The sequence below is a fragment of the Zootermopsis nevadensis genome, unplaced genomic scaffold (assembly GCF_977971745.1).
Source record: "Zootermopsis nevadensis isolate Lab colony 2312 unplaced genomic scaffold, Znev_1.0 Znev_ptg000022l, whole genome shotgun sequence".
Taxonomy (NCBI): Eukaryota; Metazoa; Arthropoda; class Insecta; order Blattodea; family Termopsidae; genus Zootermopsis; species Zootermopsis nevadensis.
The window spans coordinates 26,447,020-26,473,078 of record NW_028259154.1 but is presented as its reverse complement, the minus strand read 5'-3'; the positions used below and the strand labels follow the sequence as shown (position 1 = coordinate 26,473,078).

Genomic DNA, 26,059 nt, shown 5'->3' with positions numbered 1-26,059 from the left:
GTTGTCTCTAGTCTATAAATAGACGCGTTTCTATGTTATTTACTATGTTTTGTCGTCGCTGTAAGTAATATTTGTCAAAGAAATTATATTTACTCATTAAACTTATAATACCAATAATAAATTTAAAAATGGAGTAAAAAAATCAAGGTCTTTCTTGTTTCCTTCACGGACTATACAAATAACAACTGTAATGTTGGCTCTAGACTTAGCAGTCCCTGATACAGAGAGATTGCAAAACACAGGGAGTGCTGACGTTCGTGGGAATGTGATAATATCTGCACAAATATTCTGATAAGAGCTGTTTATTTTTTATTGCATCTCCGGACGAACTCCGCAGGATCCAGTTCCACCCAGTTCTCCATAACTTATCAGTAAAAGTCCTGACATAACCGTTTGCCAGTCGTCACATTATCGAACAAAACAAGCCTACATTATATTAGTTATAATGTTTATTTTCAATGGATAAATGTAATGTTATTCATGTAATTAATGAGGCAAATACATAGTTTGTAAGTGGTTATGCACAGCCCGTTTGAAAATAATTATACAGGGAGTTCTCTAAAGAACACAGCATGAAGCGAATTTGAGCGCTGTGGATCGGTCAGACTTGACGGGAGAAACGACCGACTCTCCCGCCTGTCAAGAACTCGATCACGAAAGGTAGGAACTGCCTGTAGCTGCGTACAAAATTTTACGCGAAAGAAAGTCTGATAATTTACTAATTCGCAGTTAAAAATGTGTCGCAATATTGCGAAATGTTGAAGACGACAGCGCCTCACAATGAACCAATCTGTCGATCACTCTTCATAATGAAGTTAAATTTTTTTTGGCATTTATTCCGTTACAAACCAAATTAGAGTCGCAGAGATTTGTTTAACACCTGATATTATCAGTAATTCAGACTGGTGGGGTAGCCTGTACCCACTGCAAGGAGTCGTCACATCACGTGACAAGACAACGCATTAAACCTTCGAAGTCGAGTGGCAACTATATGCACCAACTTCAGCAACTGAGCATTTTGTCCATTTTGTAGTTGTAATTTTCGCATGATTGTCGAAATAAAGAGCTATTATTTCCCTAAAAACATTAACAAACCATTCGTTGTCATAGACATTAAAATGTGTTTTATTTTATGTAAGGACTGAATTTCTAAAGCTAACACTGATTGTTTGTTGTTGTTTCAAACAAAAATTGCAAAAAAAAAAATCTACCTTTTTTTAAAAAAAGCATCACACAAATTCAAAACCCATATCAGTGTGACATAGAATAGAGACTTAGAACTCAATTCTTACATAAGCATTTGATAACTATTTGAAGGACTCCGAGCAGTGTTTTGTGCAGTACAATCAGCTTTGCAACAACAGCCTAAAAAAACTAAACCCCAAAGTTCAACTTTAGCTGTGTCGCATGAATCAACTTCAAATGTCACCCCTGGTATCAAAAAACTGGGAACCGCGGTTTAAACTTCTCTTCCTCGAAACCACGACATTTTCCTGAAGATAGGAGAATCAACTTATCAAAAGATAAACGTATGGATAAATATAGTTCAGCCTTGAAGACAGAGACAGTATGACTCTCCGAAACGTCGATAACTACTTACGAACGCGGCGTCACAACCCAGAAGACCAGTACTGATAAAGTGGGTTACGGGTCCCATAAAAGGAGAACGTATAACAGCGATTATAAATACGTATTATTGAGCATTACTTAAAATTAAAGTTCACTGTCGGTTGCTACGCGATACCATGAGGTTGAACTGACAAAGGGCGATCTCCTCCGTGAGGGTCAGACTAAACGGGTCATGAGAGAACATCTTGTACAGAAATAAGTTTAAAAAAAAAAACTGCAATGCCTATCAGTGTTGAGATAACGAAATTGTTTACAACTAATCTAAAACATTGCACCAGTGTTCGTAACTTGAGCATGCTAATATCATCTTGCCCTCCGACGTATTTTTCCCCCCCACACACACGGAAATGAAGATGACACCAGCTGTTAAAATCCCAGGAATTCCAACGTCTGCGCGGGTCACAATTTGCTTGTTCAATAAATTTCCTCTTGTGGCATGATCACTGAGTTCAAACCTGATTCTAATTTTCCAGCTGACAGCCCATCAGATCAACAAATTAAAACGTCTTGTGGGAGAGTGGAGGGAAAACTCCACTCATTCATAATGTACGCACGTTGGTGAGTTTCAAGTCCCGGCAGGTTTACTCCAGAGAGATTACTGAAAAAGTTACAGTGGAACCACGGTTCCGGAGAATTTGACGTAAATACGTCTATACGGAAAGGAAGTTTATATATTGGATTTATTCTAAATATTTCCTTTAGACATGGTTTACAATTGAGTAAAGTTTGATTAAGACATTGCTTATTTAACTTGAATTAGTTACGCTTAAAATGGGGTAGCTGAATGTAATGTAATGTAAAGTAATGTAATGTAACGTTTCCTAGGTAACCAGTTTACACTTTTTTGCCGAATGACCCTTCCTTATAGACGTATTTACGTCAAAAAGAAAAACCTGTGCTAGTATCTGACACAGAAGTGTACGAACAAATGACGAACACCGCTCGCATTACTTCAGGTAATTCAGACAGGCTCGTCGGACAGTCTCGTTGGTTAAGACACCGTCAGAACTGGACGTAATTCGTCACATTTACGTCATGGAAATAACATACATTATTTCCGCTAACTTTTGTAACATTGTCTGTCCGTCACAGTTTTTAAGCACTTACGAATGATTCAAGCCAATCCCAGTACCCGCCATTCGCCTGGTGGTCAGGGTACCCTCTTCCCAAATACGTCACACGAATTTCCGCTGAGCAAACCTAGCAGGGTGAGACGAAATCCTCTCTGGGTTATAACTATATAATTTCCCTATTGTGATGCATGGTGTAGGCATATAGGGCATGCTCTCGACAAATGCTGTGGTGATCATCAATCTTCATTCAATTGCGCGGTGACGGCGAAGTCCAGGACTCGGGACCCACAACGAAAACGTCAAAGCCGAACGGCTCGTCTACGTAAATAGAAATTTATCAATTAAACGAGAAAGTTGTGATGAGATTATCCCAACTTAATTTCTCCTAAACATTAATGCAGTTTTGACTGACGATAAATTACGCACGGAAGTCTCAAAACCTAGCAGCACTCCTAGGTAACGTCTAGAAGTGTGGAAATATTAATCCAATACGAAATATTATCAATTTATTGTAACCAGTAAGAGCATTACATGAAATAAACGTGAATACACGTGAATGCAGGTTTTAAAAAAAATCCCACTTTCCGAACTGAAAATTAAAACAGCTACTTGTGATTTAGTCTCTGAAATTTCGTAATGACACCAACGCATCTAACGGAATCTTCTGTTCTTAACACTTTCAGAATTTACGTAACTTGGCAACACTGGACACGTGACTCTAGTCACTTAATCCCTTGTTTCCCTGAGTCAGTAATCTGTACAAATCTCTGATAAGCTTATTAGATAAGGAAAATAGTGTTAAACAACTTCTTGTGCATCCAGAAACATTACGAGTGCCATCTGATAAGGTAAAGTAAAATATTACCAACTTTTTAATTACATTTCATTTATTCTGGATGCCTCTTCGGGTAAGGACTTGAGTAAGATGATTAAGTTCGCAATAGGAGCAAACAATGTTTACAACTTTCCTCAAAATGTGATAAATAATTCGGGTTGCAACACAATAAGTGTCAGCATCCTCTCGTGTCGCCTCGCCCACTATCTACAAAACTATTCGCCCCCTTCTGTTGAAGAGTATAGATTTTCGGTTGGGGAGCCAGACGAGACCGCTCGGAAGACCTAGGAGTAATCTATACTGCGTTCCAGCGTTTTTGACCGCTGAACTTTGTGAATTGGAACCTCAGAGCGAGTCACTTACCAGAAGTTTGCTGGAAGGGATGGTAGCAGGCCGCGGACAGTACGCTCTACATAAAATATCACCAGGGATCACCAAATATGTCGGAACGTGAAGAAGATTTACAAATCATGACTAAGCGTGACAAAACGTGACTAGAAGTGACGTACTGTAATGGAGTGACGAGATGTGGCCAGAAATGTCGAAACGTGATGAATATTTACAAAGAGTGACCATGAGTGACAAAGCGTGACTAGGCGTGTTGTGATACGAGGCGTTACCAATGACCAGAAAGGAGATTGCAACGTGCAGGTGGAATGTTGTTAGCACAGCACAGTCACAAGACAACAATTATCAGGCTTCTACACTGCTGCACTGACCGACGGAAACTCCTTCCTTCCTTCATTGAGTGGTCCGCATACTAGGCACTCCCTACTAGGTCAGCGGCCATAATCGGTGGTTCCAGTTCTAACTCAATTGAACACACTCTCCCTTGAGACGCTGATAGCAAGCTCAGCTTCTCAAGCCCCCCCCCATCCCTCCTTTACAATACAGTGTTATCGAAAGACACTGATAGACGTTTTAAGACTTTGGTGCGAAAATGGCATAACTCTAAAAATTGACCAAATCGTGTTGCTGGTTGTTATAAGTACCGAAACAGCACACAGAGACGGATAAATCTGTTTGCTTGTTCAGGTACAAGATTAAAATACTTAAGCGACAGGCTGCTAGATCAATCCGCGACGTTTTTTTCTAGAAAAGAAGTTCCTGTAATTTATTTACTAAAATAATTGATCCCTTCACGTATGTCGCGCCTACCATAAAAATTACTAAAACACGCGAGGGTATGATGAACTTCGTACTCATTGGGCACACAAACAATAAACAACTATTATTTACAAATAACTTTAAAAACCTAGCGAAAAAGAAGCCACTCCGATTAGTGCACCGTCTGTTGGTTGTATATTAAAGTAGGTGAGATTTCAGGTTCTCACGGCGTCGATTATGAACATGGCTGTCTTCTGGGTTGTTCCTTTCGAAGGTGCTTACTGTGTCTTCCAGCTAGCTCCTCTGAAACGTCGGTCGGTATCTATCATACTACACAGCAAATATCCCAGAAGACAGCCATCTTCACACTCTAAACATATTTCAGGCCACGACACTTTTTCTTATGTAATTAGTTTCAGAGATAAAAGGGCATATGTCTCGCTGACTATGCATTTGTATGTATTTATCGTAGACTTCAAGGGCGCTGTTTTGGTCGTGGCACACGTTTCGTAAGAAGTTACTGCCTCCTTCTTCGCGGTCATAATCGTTACAAAATCGTCAATATACTGCATGCTCATGAGAGTAACTGAATATAACTGTTTACCACTGTACATGTTCCGAGTGATGGAGAGACAGCGCACGTCTGCTCTGTCGATAAGAAAGTCGAGATCTCATAGGCTGTCTCCCATCAGGCGTGGAGTTCAAAGGTCGGAGTCACAAATATGAGTACGTCAAGGAACACTATCTTCATTAACAGCATTATCGGATTTTAACTAATTAATGGTAACATATTGTCTCAGAACTGTGATTACCATTTTCAGAAAATTTATCCTCATGAGGGCCTGCACGGAAGTCTTGACGGTGATCTCACATAGCAACATTTTCCTTCATAATCCGACGGTCACTCAGCTGGTAAAAATATCGTGTTTTTGTGGTACCCTAAATTTAATTACCATGCATATCGGCCAGTCTCTAACCCGGACCAGCTCAATCAATCCACACCCTGAAAATGTATTTCACTAAGATCCATTTTAATATTATCTACATAAGAATCCACACGGTGTCGAAACCCAAAAGAACAACATGGCCATCCCCACTGTCGTGAGAACCTCAAATCTCTCAATGAGGACGCACAGAATTCCAAAAAAAAAAAATCCCCGACAGGGTGCACAGTTGGGAGACGAGTACGACATCTACAATGCGACAAAGAACAAATCGGACACCCCTGGCGTCGTATCTGGACGACTGTTCGGAACATCACAGATAAACGCACGACCTCTGACGTCGCAGGTACAGTCTGTGCTAGATGCACGGATCACTGAGACCTCCCGATGCTGTTTCAATGACGCTTGAGTGTGGCATTAACTTCCTGATCGATGGGCAACGAACCCATGACCTGCTGGTACATCGACGACATAAAACGTTTCTCTAGATGAGACTTGAAGGGGCAGGGGGCGTCTTCGGACAAGACGAAACAGCGTAGCTTAGAATTCCGCGATGCCCTAAGCCAGTGGTATTCAACCTTTTTTGTTCGCGTACCCCCAGATATAATTTCTTTTCAAATTTGTACCCCCCAAAGTTGTTGGGCGTATAATTCAAGTTATACATAGTATATAATCTACATCTAAAATAAATTAAATAAATTACATTACTGATTATTCAGTGTTTATCATAAAATAATATATATATTTTTTAAATTTCACGTACCCCCTAAGATGTCTTCGCGTACCCCCGGGGGTACGCGTACCCCAAGTTGAATGCCACTGCTCTAAGGGAACAAAGTTTGATAAAATTTTGTATCAGTGGGGCAGAGAGAGCCCTTAATTTGTGTAACAGAGGTTCATTGCTGCGTTTACATCAGCCCAAACTTCATGTGAACTGTAAAGGGCAAATCATCTCGTGATATAAACCCGAGTAACGCACTTAAGAGTAAGTAACGCGAGTGGATTTTAACCTTTAGAACGAAAGAAGTCATAGGTTCTTGTCTGTCGGTCACTACGTTAAAATCTCTTGCTTATAAACACTCGTCAGACTCTTCTTAAGATATCAAAGGGCAATGTTTGCGTGTGTTAAGTCACTCGTACGCAACGTCTGACTGTTCTCCGGGTCTCCCATTTCTTGTCCGGAAAAGAGAAAAAATTAAAGTTAAAAGAAAAAGTTCAAAATATCACGACAGCGTAAATTTGTGTGTTTACCATAGTTTCTGAGTAGTTTGCCGTCTGCATCTTCAGACTTCGCCCTAAAGATGGAAGCGATATATCCCTCCGAAACCATAGTAACCACATCTAAGACAACGCAGAAGACCATGTCACAAATAACAAACGATAAAGCCGTATATTTATATGAGACTGCAAATATCGGTCCACATGTTACTCAGTGACTCTTAGATTTTTAAAAGTAATTTCAAGCCCGACACCTTCATGTTACATCCTGAACTGTCTATTCTTATCTTAACCTGAGTTCTAAGATTTAAGCAACAAGCCTATCTTATCTTTTAGTTCTTAACAAAGCCCAAACTCTTCCTATCACAAATAATACAACACTAATAAAACTGAAGTGTGTTGGTGCAATGTTTTACATTGCACACAATTACTCTGGGAAATACTTAACGCGTTCCATCTTATATTAAAGGCACTCAACACCGTTGGGGGGGTCACGAAATATTAAAGCCCATGTATCACATTCTAATCGCTACAAAACAAAACATTAAGTAGAAAACCAAAAACAATTAATTTACTTCGGAGTAACCATGGAGATTCACAGGAAAAACAATCCCAATTTTAATCGTTTCAAGTGTAGTCACTAATTTCGAGAAACAGAGCAAGTCTCTTGTTTCTGGACAGTTCGTTATTCTAAGCGACATCATTCCATGACAATGTCCGCAGAATTAGAGAACCGAAGTAAGATGTTATATTGGAGGTTAGGTTACGTTAGATTAGGTTAGGTTGGGTTGGGTTAGGTAAGGTTAGGTTAGGTTAGGTAAGGTTAGTTTATGTTAGGTTAGGTTAGGTTAGGTTAGTTTAGGTTAGCTTAGGTTAGATTAGGTTAGTTTATGTTAGGCTAGGTTAGGTTAGGTTAGATTAGGTTAGGTTAGGTTAGTTTAGGTTAGGTTAGGTTATTTTAGGTTAGGTTAGGTTAAATTAGGTTAGGTTAGGTTAGGTTAGGTTAGTTTAGGTTAGGTTAGTTTAGGTTAGGTTATGTTATTTTAGGTTAGGTTAGGTTAAATTAGGTTAGGTTAGGTTAGGTTAGCATATTACAAAGCGTGTACATAAATACTGAGCATACAAAGATTCAAAAAATTATGTCGCATTGAATAATTACACAATTAAAATAAACATTTCGCAAAGTGTAACCTCTAAGGTACCAAAACAGATATACCGGGGGAGGGGGGTTTCCATGGTGTCTTGACTGAGGCCCGAGGTGGGGGCGGGGCGTGGGGGTACGAATTCAGACAAATGCCACGTTATCTCCACAAACCGAGCGCTTGAACTGCGGCGTCTGAACTGAGAATCCATATCCGAAGCACTTAACATCGAAGCGCGTTTCTGTAGCGAAAAACCACCTTCAATTTGAGACGTACTCGGTTCCAGCCTCATACGGGACACATTAAATATGTTCGTGCCTTTCCTCAGTCCCTCCGGCGATAGAGCACAGTTCTCCGCCTTCGGAATCCATAATTCATAGCCGTATTCCAGCTTCAGTAGATTATACAACCTCTACAGTTGTATCGTCGTCTTGAAATAACCTAGATTGCTAAAATAACACGTTTTTAGAAATTGTTTTAGCTGAAACTTTGGTTGCCACAGCCGGACCACGACCCACCAGTTAATCACTTCAGACGTAATCGGCTTTCAACCATTTCCTTATTTGTACTTCTGTCGTGTGATGACTCGAACAGACTTCCCGGGTGACAGAACCGGCTTGAACTTCTTCACGTAGAGATAAATACGATCACACTTAAAAAAAAAACTTTCTAAAACACCAGAATTTACGCCATTTGTCACTGCAGTAATCGCCATTATCTAATTGCACCAGTTAACTGAAATTCTGCTAATTTTTAATTTTTTTTTCTTCAAATTATTTATATCATAAACGGACTTCTGGCAGTCGCTAAGCGTTTCAAGAAATTCCAGCCTTTGATTTAACCCCAAGATCCATTCCCCGTTCACAAAATCCTTTCTACTGAACCGTATCCTGGGCCACACCTTCTTAATCTAAGACGTGAAGATCCATTTTAATATTATCCTCCCATCTACGCCCGGGTGATCTCTTAAATTCAGGCTAACCAACCAAAATCTCTACAATGAATGCTAGCTACATGCTCTGCCAATCTGACCCCTCTCACCATAATAATATCTAGTAAAGATTACAAATTATGAGGTTTTTCCGGTCACCTCTCTTAGGTCAAAACACTCTCAGAGCACCTTGTTTTTTTATTTTCCAGACATCCTCAATCTGTGAAAGCCGATTCACACTCTTTAAACATACTGTGTTTTAGTGCTGTTAAATTCCAGTATTCGATTAACCCTTTAAAGTCCAGCGGTAACTATATGTACCACCTGTTTCAGCAATCAGTAACACTTCATGTTTTATGGGTTTCGTATAATTCTCAGCGTAAACAGTGATCATCTCCTTAAACAGCGTTAATCTTTTTAGACGTGAAGTATTTTGTTTTCTTCGCGGTACGGGCTGAATCCCATTAGGGCTCTCTGCTGGTCTATTTAAATGCCACTAAGCTGTATATATGCTTGATAAGAAGACGAAATAATCTGCAAATGTCAGTGGTGGATTGCTCTATGCGCCAAAAATAATTAAAAAAATATAATTTCCTATTAGGAAGATGAAATATTTGTTTTATAATTTTATCAGATATAAAATACTTCTATTCTAAATAAATAATGCAGCTACATACACTATATGATGTATGGCAAAACACTTAGTGTGGAGTCCTGGCTTCCTTGGACACGTGTCTGCCTCCTTTCACTGTTATAAGGTACATAAAGTCTTACCAGGGAAAATACATGTCAGGATTAAAAATATTAAACGCGGAAGCAGATATTTACGAATTTCAACTGGTGACCCAAATGGCGCTCACTTGCGAAGGAGCACGTAATCACTGGGGGTAACCTAGACCCACAATGATAAGAACATAGTTTAGGAGACTCTTCTACTGGGAATCGGCGTACGTGACTCCCTATTCGTCTTTCTAGACTAAAGCGCATTATTCCATGACAATGCGAGAAATCTGCAATACGACGACGATGTTCCCAATTCCTAAGTTCAACGTGCCTTAAATTTATTTACACAAATGTGTCAGTGTTTGAAGACACTTGCATCAGACGCGTTATTCGAGAAAGACGTCGCTACTTATTTATAAACTATTCAACTATAAGGAAAATTATATAAATGCATCGTCAGGTAAAATGAAATGACCTATATTCGATTCGAAGAGTGCGTCATTAAATTACACCCACGCCAGCAACCGAATAAACGTAACGAGATGAATCATGACTCCATTTTTACAACCAAAGTAATAAATCCTGTGAGACATTAAACATATATTTAGAGAATTTCATTACAGCGTGGTGCATGAGTGGAAAACTATTTTTACCGCGGACCTAAGATTTTACGAGAAAAAAACAGCTGTTTGAAAAAAAATATACCCTATCTGTTATGTGCACTGACTGAACATACTTCACACAAACGCCTTTTATGGAAACAGAGGTCTCATCTTGTTAACAACAACAGCTCATATAGAATCACACCAAACTAGTCCTCATCGTCACAACCTGTTCTTTTAAACCTGTCTAGTTGGTATGACGTGTTAACACATCATACATACACTTCGAAATTTGCGGACCCTTCAGTTAAACGACCAAAATTTTTGAATTTTTTTTCATAAAATTTCATTTGTAAATTATAGTACCAGCGATTAAGATACAGTCTGTAGTTCGCCCGGGTTAGCGTCTAGGGTCCGCTGATCTTGCAACTTAGCAAAGATCAAGCGTGGAGTTGTCACAGAGAGAAATCGTGAGGGTACCGACCGGGTATCGACCGTGAAGAAAGTGCCAAGGCCAACCTTTACTTTCACCTGTGAGCGGTGTTCGTCGTCCACATTACTTTCCCAACTCTCACACGAATTTCACTCTCTTTCCTAATTATCAGCCGAGACACACACACGTGCGTGCTTGCTTTCTTCCGTGAGATTCACATCTCAAAAGCAAACTTCACTTTCCAGGGTCAAGGCAATGAAAATGCGAGAAATAACAACGAGAAATTCTTTTAGAGACATTTTCTCTGGTGTTCCGAAACTGCGGTTTTTGAGTGACGGGGCCTACGATTACAATCGCCTTTAAAATGGAACACGGCCACAAGTTTTCCAATCAGAGGACGAGAATGAACTCTGTTCACACGGAACACGAGGAGAAGAATTCAACTTGACGTTGAAACAGATTCCTCTAGAACGGAATGAAAGGCGAAGGTATCTTTCGTCATGAAAACTTACGGAGGATAATATCCACGTTATCTTAACCTCAGCATAAAACGAACGTGAAACTGTCACCTCATTCTCCGGCAGCTTTGCCTTACGACAAAGATTCCCGGGGCCTGACAACTGGTGTGGACGTGCTTACGAAAATACTAGTCCGCCGGGAATCGAACCTAGATAACACGCCCCGAAAGCAGTCATTTTAGCTCGTGTCCCTCTGCGGTGCAATACCCGATACTCTGTCACAATCGTTTCCTTTCACATTCCCTCCAATTCATCCTTCCATCAACATTTGCAGCTGAAGACGTGTCTTTAATGAAGGCGATAAAAACTCAAATGGTTGTCATGTGCGTTGTAGGGCCTTGTGATCTGTTAGAAGCTTACCGACGTAACGCTGCCCTGATTATGGAGGCAGCAAGGACCTCTGAACCGTTATAAACTTCCATCAGACTGCTGCGACCCAGAAGACAGCCATCTTTGTCCTCACGGCCGTGAGAAATTCGCTGTCGATCTGCAAATTAGGCGTTAGACCACTTTCGCACTATGCGAACAATACTTCCGCTGAGACATTTAGATGTGCGGGTTGCCTGATGTCAGGCGAGTCCTTATTTCTTTACCGAGACCACGAGGTACGTAAAAGAATTTACAAGGTCAGGCATTTTTAACCTCGCTACTAGACGGTAGAGTGTTTAACTTCAAGCTCCAGCCGATTTACCATCGAGTAAAAACCGATAGACAACTGGCCACGTGTTCTTCTACAAGTAGCACTGATAGTGAAAGTGTTGATTGGTAGGATTTCAGGTTCTCAAGGCGGCGTTGTGACCTCTGAAACGTCTGTTGACGTTTCAGAGGTCCTTGCCGCCTCCATCATCATCGCCCTGACAATCGAGGCAGCACGTTCCTCTGTACCGTCGATAAATCTGTACTCTGCAACCCAGAAGACAGTCATCTTCGTATCACAGCCTCTTCAGACATTTTTTAACCTGCATCTCACGTTCCAAACCAGTTTTTGGACTGACGACGGAGAAAAAACACGAGAGAGAACGAGCTACGGACGAAATCAAAAGTTATTATCACTAGGACAGAGCGAGGGTGGGGAATTGGGTGGGTGGTCCATAGTTGCATCCCATGACGAGGAAGATCTCTGCCACAAGGATTCCGACTCCGTTATGACGTCAGCGTCGAGGAGAGCGATGCTATTGGCTGTCGCCTCCCCACCGTTCTCGTCGGCTGGTGTTTTCACGGGACGCAGTTACGAGCCACGACGCAGTAGGTTGGACGGTAAAGACGTGGACAGAGACGCGCACTAGCTGTCCGGTGGGCTTACAAGTGAATTCATTTATAACTTTGCAACCGTAGGTAGGACAGACACATCGACAATACACCGAACAGTGGTGAAGTGCTTTGTTGTTGTTTTGTTTTCATTTTTAGTTTACAATTCCATCGGAAACGTATTTAAAACAAGGAAAAAAGTGCAAAGAAGATTTTTTTTTTTGGTATTAAAGATTCTTCTGCAAAAATTTCTACATTATTTTGTCGTTTATAATTTGCATCATGTCTACTGCAGTGATGCCAACGTCGACGTTGTACGAGTTTGGTGATATGTTGTATAAGGTAAATATATTTTGAAACGTTTTCTTTTTTTAATTTTAGTAGGCGTAACTTTTATTCGACTTTTCGCGGGTTTTCGTGATCTAAGTGTCATTTTGTCTTCCTATAATTTCCATGTCACACTTATTTTTTTTACATGGAACATTCTTATTTGGAGTTCGTCAATTGTGTCTGCAGATTTTTATTTTCGTATAATTGAACGTTATTTCTATGGTTGGGTACAATGTTTTTCGGTCTGGTAGTACAGACGCTTTCACAGCAGCTGAAGGAAGAGTTGTTTGTACGTGTTGGCAAAGTAGGATTGTATGCCACGAGAGAAAAGCTGCTGAGAAATATTGAAGAGGGCGTTTAGAAGCAGGCTTGAAAAGAGAGAGTTATTTCAGGAAATGGAGCACAGCCCGTTGAAACAATTTCAGATCAGATGACTTCTGCCCGAGTCCCCCCCCCCCCCCCCACCTTGTGCGTCTGACATTGTTTACCCCATCCTCAACGAAAGAAATTGTCGCTGAACCCATCAAGAAATTTGCCTGTCTTGTATTTTAACAGGGAGGTCCTCTCTACTGTTCCCACCTTCGGTATCCTGACCTCAACTTCTGCAATGTCACTGCTCGTACATTGTATCGCAGGCTTCGTAGAGGAACCCCTGTGGGGTTGCAGTGTAGTTGTGGCCTCCATGTTTTCATTCTAACGTTATTTCAGGTCTGGGCGCAAAATAAATTTTTGAAATTTGGATTCATTTCCTCAAATCATGTCTTCCGACACGCGATCTATTGAGTAACCGAACCCAACAGGACGTCTGGTTGACATTTGGAAATTTTACAAACTTGTTTCTAGTAGTTTTAATTATGCAAGTTTTGGCCTGGCTCGTGGACTCCAGGTTTAGTAAAGGGTCTCGAAGGTACGCAGTGTTCTTGTCTGAAGTTGTTTCGAGTACCACTTTGTATTCGGTTTAGTTTACGTGTGATTATGAAAGTGGGTATATTTTATTGTGATCGGTGATATTTCCAGTTCTGGTGTCGATCGAAGGTGTCCTCAGCATTTGCATACATTTTCCAATCCACCGCAACTTTTATGGCCTTCCAATTCATGCTTATGTGGCAATGAATGTTGGAACTGCTGAGTGAGACATCCTGTTTTTCCAAGTACACGACATTCCGGAAATTGACTTCCTTACAACTGTGACTAACTATAGACTTGGACGTCTGATTAATATACGATAGTCTTTGAAGCTCATTAGTGATCTGATCTGTGTGCGATGTGGCATCACGGCATGCATGTACGAATTCCTTACGACCACATGGCAACAACGCCTATTTCAAACCATGTCCCACTATTCTCAGAAAGTGACTTGACATCTTGCCATGTAACGAGTTCACTTACGTGATTATTCCTAATATGAAAAGCGTAGATTTCCTTCCACGGGTACACTTTTCTGTGTTTTCGTGTGTTCTTTAGGTGTAAAAATGCGTCAGTAAATAGTCACGGATGTCTGACCTTTGGACTGCGAGGAAATCGTGAGCCGACTGAGCTATTCAGAAATTCCGTCAATTTATAAGACTTTGCGTGAAAGTATTTTGTGATGTTGCATCGTGCCGAAACGTCGGGTTTATTCAGACGACGCTGTGCAACATCACGTCCTCCTGAGGACGGTGTTCGTGCTCCACCGATGTGAGCATCTCCTATTTAATTTTCCATGTGACTTTGGGATGTTCAAAGCTCGACTATGGTAGGACGTAAGTCAGTTACTGGGTTAGTTCAAAAGTGGAATAAGTTATCTAATTATTCAGGAGGGCTCCCTTTTAACACTTTTAATGGGTCATCTGTCAACCTGTTAGTGGTATTCATGGGCTCTGACGCAGTTTTGCCTTGTCGATGGATATGACAAGCGTTTCGCAGGAACGTATTTGCCATCTTCAGAGCTGGGGTTCAGACTTTGGTGACCGCACGGTGTCTCAGCCCGCAGTTTTCATTTTCACACGTTCGTGAGAACCTCAAATCTCCGATAATTCTCTACTCGATCTTGTGTTTTGAATCATCCTTGATAATTTTTGTACGGAAACTTAATAATCTTAATTGCATTGGTGAATGGGCGTCGAAGGTACGCGCATTCTTACCGTGGAGGTGAATGGTTTGCGATTCTGCAAAAAAAAAAAAAAACCGCCCGCCCGGTTTTAGGATTGGCCACGACGTATTTGGACAAGTTGGCTTCGAGAAACTTCCCGGAATCGAATCGGGTTTTAGCCTCTGAGCCAGGACACCCGCGAGTGGCGACCGGTAATGAACTGGAGGACTCTTTGGTCGGTTGTCCGTGCTGTAAAAAGTTTCACTTCACCAGGAATATCTGATAGGTGACAGGTGCACGAGTTTCTGTTGATCTCACGTCAAGAACAGTTCTCACGGGATGACCCAGGGAATACGCGAACTAGTCACCTCCCTCGAGTGTACACCCGCAAAGCTTTGAGCAATGCCGAAAGCAGCTGTCACGTGCAATTGTGGCAGATTCTATTTCGCCGCCACAACAGTTTGTTCCCGAAAAAATTATCCCCACCCTTTTTTTTTTCAAGCTGTCTCGAAACTTTCGGTAAGTGATACGAAATATTCTCACCTTTCATCAACTGTTGGTTGTCCTGAAGACGACTTGTTTTCTTTCAGGTAGGGTCTGAATTTGTTCCTATCGAGTGCGTACAAACCCTTTGTATTGCGTATTTAGTCCTGAGTGTTGCTGTCTTTCGGGGTTGTATCGTACCGTCTGGTAGTTTTTCCGACGTTTCGGAGGTCTTTGCTGCCGTCATCCATCCTTCACGGCGATGGAGGCAGAAAGGACCTCCGAAACGCTGGTCAACTACCTGGCTACTCGGCACAGCAGCCTAGAGGACGGACATCTTCGGACTCCGCGTCTTGTTAACCTCAAAGTCGCAGTGTTTTCGGAGTTTCCCGCGCGACGGAGGTTGAGAAATTTCTGGCATGTTTTCGCTGGTTATTGTGTGGAAAGGAGAGCAAAACTCCTCAGGGGCTAATGATTCTGCGACCTTTCACACACGTTTTCAAGGTTAGGCTATTTTTATTCGTGTTTTTTTTTATAAACTTTTCTGACGTGTTACTCGGTCAGTTGACTGCCAAGATCCTCCCCCCCCCCCCCCCCCAGCTCAGGATGCAGAATTGTTCGGCTGTCTTTGAAGTGACGTAAGCTGTGTTCCTTGTGAACAGTTTCTGTTACCCAAAGAACCAGCTGCTTGCAAGTAATTTTTTTTTTAAATTTTGTATTTCACTCTGTAAGTGCGGATTATTTTCTTTGATGGTGAAATATTCCCTATTTTGACTACCTTCGTCTTCTGAGAGTTGGTGGATTAATGTATTCGTCATTTTGAAGCATTTTTGTGTTGACTGATCCCGGGAAGGACGACAGAGTTTCAATTCTAACGACGTTTTCCCCAGACTGTTCTGGCGCCACCCTGTTCAAGGTCATTGTGGAGGTATGCGTCCACGCCCCTCGTGCGTATTGATGGCATGTCTTAAGCACGAAACCAATTGAACGATTGTTGATTTTGAATCATAAGTGAGATATCGTCCATCGGATTTCATGGTTGGTTTACCAAAAGCCACGTGAACAATTGACTACTTTAAAATGCACTGATGTTATCTCGGTCTTTGTGACGTCCAACGCTGCACCAAAGTGAAAGGACTGTTTGAGTTGGCATGTGTACAGAAGTAACTCGTGTTGTGGAGAGCGTTTTGACAGTCAAAATGACTTGCTTGGGCAGCAGACTGTTCGAAGGTCGAATTTGTCGTGGTTGCAGATAGAGATCACATTGTACAGTTTCCTTCCGTTAGATCATAACTAAGTTTAGCCATGGTTTGATGGTTTGGTTCACCAAGGCTTCGGAGGTTCGTAAACGTCGTCCAGCATACACGGGGCTACAACCCAGAACCAGAAGACCGCTGTGAGAACCTCCTATCCCCACGAAGACAATGTAAAATGATTTAACATTTTAAAAATTGTATTTAAACACTGATGTTGCCATTTTCTGATGCGCGGCAACGTACTTGAAACGATTACCTATTTGACGTCATCAAATGTTTATTCACAGTAATCCATACAAAATAGCATTCAGAAGGAATGTCGTTCCCCAACCTTCGGATTAAGACGTAAATATCTGTAACAGGAAGTGGTATTTTCAAATGCGATACTTAATCGATCTTTTTTAACACGAAAAATGTGAAAATTTTGTGTGTGTATGTTTGCAGGGGTAAGTGTAACCACAATAATTTTGGTTTTAAGTAAGAATTTTAATTTTTCGGTAGGGTTGGGGGGCTTTTATACACTTCCGTGTGTCTTGTCGATTCAAGCTTATATTTTGGAAGAACGCGTGTTACGGTTTAAAGCCTGAAATTTCTTTGTAACTTGCTGGTAATTATCGTAATCTGCTCCGTTGTTTCGTTTCTAATAGGCCACGGAAATTCTGTACGGCATGATGGAATAGCTCGCTATAATTTTGTTGATTGATAATAAATTTATGTTTTAAATCCAAAGTCGGTTACCACCAGGTGGTCACAATTGAATGCATCATTGAGATTCTTCAACCGGTTTAGTTTTTAACACCTTAGCATTTTTTTCTAGTATGCAAGAATTATTTTTAAAATGACAGGAACTATTTCTCCACTACTGATTCATTTTCTGGACCAACGATATTGGATTTCTTTTTATAATTACGGGATAATTTTACAGAAACTGAATCCATTTGTGGTCACAGTTACTTTACCTCCAGAGTTGCAGTTACGTCAGTCTGTACTCGTGGCGAAATCTTACGTAAAGTGAGATTTCAGGTTCTGAAGAGCGTAATAATCTCGCGGAAGTTGACCAACGTTTCAGAGGATGAAGGAGACAGTGACCAAGAAGACTCATCTCCATATTTCAGTTTCGTCAGAGTATGCCAGTGGTTTGTGACTCCATGGAGAGAGTAGCATAAGACAAATAATAGGAACTTGTCGATGGGCGTCAGTTTTGATTGCAAATGGGTCATGCTTCCTTGCGCCGTGTAGTCTGGTAGACTTCTACCAGACGACAACCAACCAGCCGTGAAAACCTCAAATCCTACATCGTTCTTTAAAGCTCGGTAGTTCCAATTTAAATGTTCCCGACCATAAAAATTTATGACGATTGAAATTAATTAAAGCCTTTTTTTCCAGAACCACAACAACAACAACACATCAACCAATCAGAACAACATCAATAACCTCCAGCAACAGCATCACCAGAAGGTCTTGCGATGGGGCGTGGAGACAAATCACAGAGCAGTTGGCTCCCCTGCTCTCGGAACTTCATCTCCGACGGGCACATCTTTCCAGCATCAGACGATAAGCAGGCGTAACTCAAATCCAGTGTCCTCGGACCGCATCAGCGTGTCATCTCTGGTGAATTCGGTGAGCTCACTGATTCTGGACAACATTCGGGAACAACAACAACAGCAGCAGCAGCAGCAGCAGCCACCGGTCCACAGGAAGCTGGACCGAAGCCAGAGTGAGCCTGCACCATCCGCACTTCTTAGTGCGGCCAACGCCAAGGCCGCGAACATCAACACTAGCCGATACAAGACGGAGCTGTGCCGACCGTTCGAGGAGAGCGGCTCCTGCAAGTACGGCGACAAATGTCAGTTCGCTCACGGCGCCCACGAGTTGAGGAACCTCGTTCGCCATCCCAAGTACAAAACTGAATTATGTCGCACGTACCACACCATAGGATTCTGTCCCTATGGTCCCAGATGCCATTTCATCCACAATGCAGATGAAGCCCGCACCAAGGCGCCTGGCACCCACGCGATGGCTCCCACGAGTTCATCCGCAACGTCGGCTGGCATCCCCAACAGACCTAAGCCCCTGAATCTGACTGGTAGCCCCTTCATGGTCACAGGCTCGACCGCCGATTCACCCTCGCCTACCTCAAGTCTCAGTCAGTCCCCCACGACATCAGTCGGGTCGTTCTTCTCATCCGAACAAGATCTTTTCTCTACAGTAGCTGTCATGTCTGCAGCTTCTCCGCCACCATCAGCTACTTCTGCTAACACTGCCTTCTCCTTTGGTCAAGACTTCACTCCCTTGGTTCATCTCGGAGGTACTAAGCAGCAGAGCCCCGCTCCTACATCGCCACCGGTAAGCGTGTCCCCTGCAAGATCGCTCAGTCCTCGTGGATCGCCTCCTCCTGGCACCCCCGAGGCGCGATTACCAGTCTTCAACAGGCTGAGTGGCACGATGATGGACTTTGGCGGCCTGGCCGAACTCCTGGCTTGAAGCAGTGCGAGGCTTTCCGTCTCGTATTTCCCCGGCTTTCGCTAACAATTCCAGCAGTTCCCATGGAACTATTACGTGAATTCAACTGTTCCGAATCAGTAAGGAAATTTAACTTCTTATTCTATGTAATATACTTTTCCCCCCTTTAGGTATTAGTAATTTTATATTGCTTTTTTTAGTTCTGGTAGGAACAAATAGACTGGTCAGAATATTTATTATGGCATTCCAGGTTATAGGAAGTTACAGAACATTTCTATTCGAGGCTGTGTGGGTTGGATGATCGATAGAGTTGGTATGTGCCTTATTCAGATGGCAGCGAGCAGGGATTAGGCAGGCCTTCATTTGAGGAGTCTTATTTTATTTAAATATATAAATTATATGATAAAAGCTATGATGTGATTGAGTTTTTTGTTCCCACGGTTTGAATGATCTTCAACTTGGCAATAATATTATATTATTATTTTTTTTATTATTTGAGAGTGTCGTCGCTGACATTTGTCATTAACGTCTGTGTGCGCAAATACATTTTATTTTATGTTTATCCCCATCATTTCAAGTAATTCACTGCAACCAAAAGCCATTCAGTATGTGATACATTGTGCTGTTTATGACTTGGATTTGAAAGGAATATTTTAAAATACCGTTCAGAAGATTAGGCAATACAATATTTTTTTAGCAAATATCGGACGGACACTGGGCAGATGCGTCTGGACGTACCAAGTCAATGACGTACAAGTCTTCCAGTTTGTCGTGTGGTAATTTTTCTCCGTATTTCTCACGGGTTCATTAAAATAAATTGAAACTGCTGTAGAGGACACGGACGCATCTGACGTGGATAATGACGAGAAACCTCTCATTAATTAGTGTTTCGGGTCGCTGTATGATCTTTTTTTTTTTTTTTTTTTCCTGTGCCGAAATTTTCTGATCCCATTTCAAAGTTGAACTGATCGAAAAGCCAATTAGGTGAAGTCCTGAATCCAAAATTATTAATTAGGATGTAATTATTTTAAAACTTTCACTCCTTGATTTTTTTTTTGCCAATATCTGTAATTATTTTTTTTATTATTCTAATAATTTATCTACGATGGTTCTCTAACCAGTTAAATATAATTGTTTCCATTTAGTAATTCTTAGCCCAAAAAAAGACTTGAACATTTAAACAGGTGCAGATTCCATATTAACTTAATTAGTTATAAATTAATTTATTTAATTTTAAGAAATAAGTTAAATCAAATCACAAAGATTTTTCATTTTGCCTGGTTAGAGCTCAAGCTGTAATATTTGACTGATCATTTATTCTTTTTTCATTTGTGTGTAATACTTTCCATGTTATATTTGTATTTATATAACTTATTATTTATATCAAAAATGTGTATTTATCAGTTTATTATAATAGTAAATAAAACCAATTAAATCCAGTTTTATATACATTTTTGTGTGCAAATAGTGTTGTGTTCTTAGAGAGAGAGAGACGCACACAGTGTTTATATATCATTTTAAATTATATTGTTTATTTAAAAATAAAACAAATGTAACCATCTTTTTCAAAAGTTGACGTGGACCAAGATCCTGTTTGTGACGACCATTTTGAAGTAAAGCTTTTCAAGAGTTTGATATCAGTTGGGTACGCGGTGTAATCACACCACTTTTTTTTTAATCTACGTTTGCATTTATGTATCTTATATAATTGCTTTTATATAAGGAGTGAGTTTTGACTAGCTTTGTTATGTTTGCTGTACTGTATTCATAAGGTAGTATCGCACTACAGCCTTGTACCCCTCTGCATTGAAATACTTCTTGTGTATTCTTTACAATCAACAAAAAATTTGAAAAGGATGAATATATAATTTTCTAGCATTTTCAGAAAGTTATTTTCTTTATTCCCCTGTCTTTGGTCAAGTCCTTTCCCCCCCCATTCCTTTTTAACGCAATAAAAAATCGTATTTTGGCAGCATATCATTTGAGAGTCGGAGGTTCTCACCATGAAGATGGCTGGCATCTGGTCTAAAGCACTAGTCTGATACTTGTAAGAAATGATACATTCTGAACTCTACTTCGAATTTCCGGAGGATCGAGTTGAAATTCTGTCCGGAGTCTGGGCATTCTGTTTTTCGTATTTCCTTGGATATGTCCGGGTATTACATTTAATTAGGCCACGACAGCTTCCTTCCATATCCCCTCCAGTTATTACGTTCAACGCTGTGTAGTCTTGAGCTGCTGAAAAACGTCGTTTAACTACGTATAAATCCAAAGGTTCGCCTAGCGTGTCCTATGATATGAGTCGGTAGTTCATTTTTGAAGGAAAACTTTGTTCTAAAAATTTTCTCATTGCAAACCATGTTGAATGGAGATTGTCGGGAACACTTGAGCCAAGGGGAAGGAACTACGCGATTTGTAAGAACCGACCTATTGTGGGTAGGGCAGGTTGGCAGACGAAGGATGCAACAAATGCTTACAAAATTTTGGCGAAGACACTAAAACTTCGATTTGAAAGACACATGAAAATGACACTTGAATCTACAGTCAATTATATGGTCTTGATCTTGCTAATGACTTGGAAGTATACATTTATGTAACTATATGAAGCACAGCTGATGGTCGCTCAGCTACAGACTCGTCATTTATGAAACCCTATGTAAGGTCTACCTGGACCAGTTTATACAATTACCCTTCCAGGGCATGTTTAAAAATTCATTTTAATGTCCTGTGATCAATCTGTGGGTCTCGGAAATGGGGAAACGCCCATTTAGAACTGGCGAGCGTAATTATAAAGTGGATGCTATGAGAAATTGTGTAACTGGACTTGAGGTCCACTGTCGTGGCTTCGTCCTACGAAGGGCAAATCGTGGTACGGCAATGTCTAGTGCGCACTGCAGTCGGCTGAAGTGACTGATAACGGACTCTTGTTTACAATGGAGCAGTAATACTTTCTGTTGGGAAATTCCACTCCTTATCAGCAATGGACCTTGTTAACTTTCCGAGCGTAGAATTACGTGGTGACGCGAGTAGATGTGAATGTTTCAGACACTAAACTTTGGATTGCTTCTGAAACTGTTACTGACATCACAGATCATTTGTCAGTCCCAGTGCACACAGGCATAACACATGAACATCAAAAAGACTTTGGAAGGAAACTCGTGGACTATTTTGATACTCGACGATGGACACGAGACTTTTTCTTCAAAAAATTAATTTTGAATCTGCACAGTTCGGAGGCCTCTGGTTGATCCATCAACCATCAAAATGAATGGGTCATCGTATGAGAGATTTACTTGTGACAGCCCTCACTTAAACTTTCAAGCTCCCACAATAGAACTCTTTTGTCTCCTGCACTGCCTCGGGAGCTTTTTAAAACTTTCTCTGAGAAACTGTTTACGGATACTTTTAAGAATAGATACTGTTCCAACACTGAGTTGGTATTTTGGTGTCCATACGTCAACGTTAAACGTTAAACGCAGAGATTCAACTGAACTACACAACTTCCCAATTAAAACAATTAAACCACGGAGCCCAAACATTCAGAAGACAAGAACAACATCGACTCACAGGTCCTTGGATTTTGTGTTGCAAAGGCAACGAGGACTGTGCCAGAATTTCCCGATGACAGGTAAAATTGTCCATCCGATACGAGACTGGTGTGACAGAGGAGAGAAAATTCCTACCCCTGCCGAGAACAGAACTCCGGTCATCTAATCGGTAGGTTAAGCCGTCGAACTTCTGAAAGAGCATATGAAGTCTTGTCCTGACGATGGAGGCAGTAAGGGCCTCTGAAACATTCGTAAACTTGTACCAGACTGTGCGGTGTCACAACCCAGAAGGCAGTCGTGTTCGCAATTAGGAAACATTCTCGACGCAGAATGTTTAACGAACCCTGAAAGATGGACGTAGTCTCTTCCTCCGAAACAGTGGTGGCCTCTTGTGGAGACGGCAATAAGCTCCAGGGTTCCAAATAAAAGACGACGAATTTCCTGATCAGCCGAGCGACAAGGAGGATTCTGGAGTCGGTTAAGCGTCTACTCTTGCAGTGACCTGTACTTTGTGCGTACTTTACTAAGCCGAGACAATGTAGGCTAGCAGTTCTGCGTGCAGAGTTCTGGTATTGAGCCCCCCCCCCCGGCCCGACCCCCCGTGCACTTTGCGGCGGTCCGACAGAACAGGTTTTGGAGGCCGTCTCCTTCCCTTCCCCCGCCCGTCCCTCTAACACAATGATTGCACCGAATGCTTACAGAAAGAGGGGCCTAACTCAACCTGCGATCTGCAAGGACTAAAATTTTTGGGAACGAGAGACTCAAAATTCCTTAAAAACCACCTTACGACCCACCCTGATAATATGTTGATGTTGTTCTTCTGTGATGCAAAGCCCTGAAGAAGGAGACAGTATCATTCTCCGAAACAGGATTTGAGGTTTTCACGGTGTGCCCTTGTCTGAGGTACGAGAACGTCCGTAAATAATACTTTTTTGAGAGTTCTGAGGTTCTGACGGTCGTGAATATGAGGCTTCAGAAACGCAGATAAGGACGGAAAATGGGGGTCCCCAGGCTTTGCCTACTCGTCCTTCTGATATAAGACAAAAACAAGTTTGTACTGGCTGATAGACTCGCAATTCCAAGCGGACCTGTTCACAAGGAGAAACAGGAAACAACTGTTTTTTGTTCGCTCGACTGAAAAAATAATTTCCGTATGTTCATTTTTGTACGTCCGGTGCATTTACGTTGTCCTAAATAGGAAACTTTCACAATGACACGTCTCTTCCTACCCGGTCTTCAACACATTCACGGCATTCATCGGACTCGGTGCCTCCACAATTATGGCACTGACAATTCACTTCAGAACCACAACGAGGCATTCGTTGACTCACGAGGGTTTATCTTAAAATATGTTAATAAGCCTGCTTTCTATACGGAAGGTACTGGGTTCTCTTCTCGGCCATGGGGCGTTTCGAAACTTTACTTAATCCTACCTGTAAATGTTGAGATCGCTCTCAAGTTCCAAGTCGCCACTGCAAGCTTCTCATGGAGCCCTCGCGATTTAAACTTATCAAAATTACCCCGTTACAACGTAGGTCATCCCCCCCCCCTTCCGAATTACCTATTAGAAAGCCAAAAATTTGCCCGTTTCTCTCTCAAGTTAAACCCTAACCTCCAAAATGTCATAACTTACATTCAACCTTTGTCAGCCTCCGAACCTTACAGAACAGAAGTGTTCTAAAATGCTTGTCACTAAACCCAAAATCCTACAAACCTCTTTTCCCTGCACCTGAAAAGCGTCCTTAAATACCGATAAAGCAAACTTCTCCATATACAACCACGTGATCTTGTCTGTACCATTTGTGCATGTGTTTGTAAATGGTGTAGTTAAGTCTGTTACAAACTCTTCAAAGAATAATTTATTATTTCTAGCTTTAATATACACTGTTTCGAAATCAGTATTACTGGTGCAAATTACTCTAATAATAAATACAAGTGCGCAAAATAGTTAGAGGCATACTCGTCGACTAACAACAAGGTTATATTTTCAAAACTAGTTCGGCCAGTTTACGTTTGCTAACACATACGAAGACAGGTTCTGTCTTCGCTTGTTTCCTCAATCAATTACATTCTGAAAGCAATCGAAGTTCGTGTTGCCTGCAGTCTCATTCCGAAATGTATTTTTGTATATTAATGTAGAATAAAATAATCTGACAAAAACAACAGAGAATCACAAATACATTTCCTTTGGTTCTTGTCTAATTTGGCAGCTTTGGACAACTTTCAGAGACCATACAGTGGCGAATCGCTTTTTCCGGAGGGTCGTAAAATATAAATTCACTCATCAGACTGTTACAGAATTTTCAAAATGATTGAAAACTTGCAAGAAGAATGGAAAAGTTTGTAGAATACCCCAAATGCAGACTGGCTTCAACTAACAGGAGCATCGACACAGATTAATACTCTTAGATAGATAGAAAAACTGTTCTTGAAATGAGCTTGGAAAATTTAAAAGAATATATTCCCCAAAATCTCGGACTCATCTTGTCGAGACCTTGAGGTGACGTTGACCTATCCATTACCTCAAACTGACATGAATATGAACATTCAGGTTCCTGCAGATCGGCAGTTATATGCTTTCGAAAAAATGACTACCGAATGACCTTGAAAATTTCAAAGGCCTCTATTCGGCAAACCCCTCGACTGAAAACGACGTGACTATGACATGACACTCACATGTGCATAAACTCAAACTGACATGAATATTGTCACTCAGATTCCTGCAGTTCGGGAGATATATGCTTTCGAAAAAGTGACTACCGAATGCCCTTGAAAATTTCAAAGGCCTCTATTCGGCAAACCCTTCGACTGATATCGACGTGACTATGACATGACACTCACATGTGCATAAACTCAAACTGACATGAATATGGTCACTCAGATTCTTGCAGTTCGGCAGATATATGCTTTCGAAAAAGTGACTACCGAATGACCTTGAAAATTTCAAAGGCCTCTATTCGGCAAACCCCTCGACTGAAATCGACGTGACTATGACATGACACTCACATGTGCATAAACTCAAACTGACATGAATATTGTCACTCAGATTCTTGCAGTTCGGCAGATATATGCTTTCGAAAAAGTGACTACCGAATGACCTTGAAAATTTCAAAGGCCTCTATTCGGCAAACCCCTCGACTGAAATCGACGTGACTATGACATGACACTCACATGTGCATAAACTCAAACTGACATGAATATTGTCACTCAGATTCTTGCAGTTCGGGAGATATATGCTTTCGAAAAAGTGACTACCGAATGCCCTTGAAAATTTCAAAGGCCTCTATTCGGCAAACCCTTCGACTGATATCGACGTGACTATGACATGACACTCACATGTGCATAAACTCAAACTGACATGAATATGGTCACTCAGATTCTTGTAGTTCGGCAGATATATGCTTTCGAAAAAGTGACTACCGAATGACCTTGAAAATTTCAAAGGCCTCTATTCGGCAAACCCCTCGACTCAAATCGACGTGACTATGACATGACACTCACATGT

The 26,059-nt window shown here is 41.2% G+C and overlaps 1 protein-coding gene across 1 annotated transcript; it reads left to right on the top strand.

Annotated features, from left to right (window-relative positions):
* The first annotated feature begins 12,385 nt into the window (after positions 1 to 12,385).
* On the top strand, positions 12,386 to 20,884 carry Tis11 (Tis11 zinc finger protein). Its single transcript, XM_087353228.1, has 2 exons — positions 12,386 to 12,745; positions 17,930 to 20,884. The coding sequence occupies exons 1-2, from the start codon at positions 12,686 to 12,688 to the stop codon at positions 19,025 to 19,027; spliced, it is 1,158 nt and encodes a 385-aa protein (XP_087209354.1). The 5' UTR covers positions 12,386 to 12,685; the 3' UTR covers positions 19,028 to 20,884.
* The last annotated feature ends 5,175 nt before the right edge of the window (positions 20,885 to 26,059 follow it).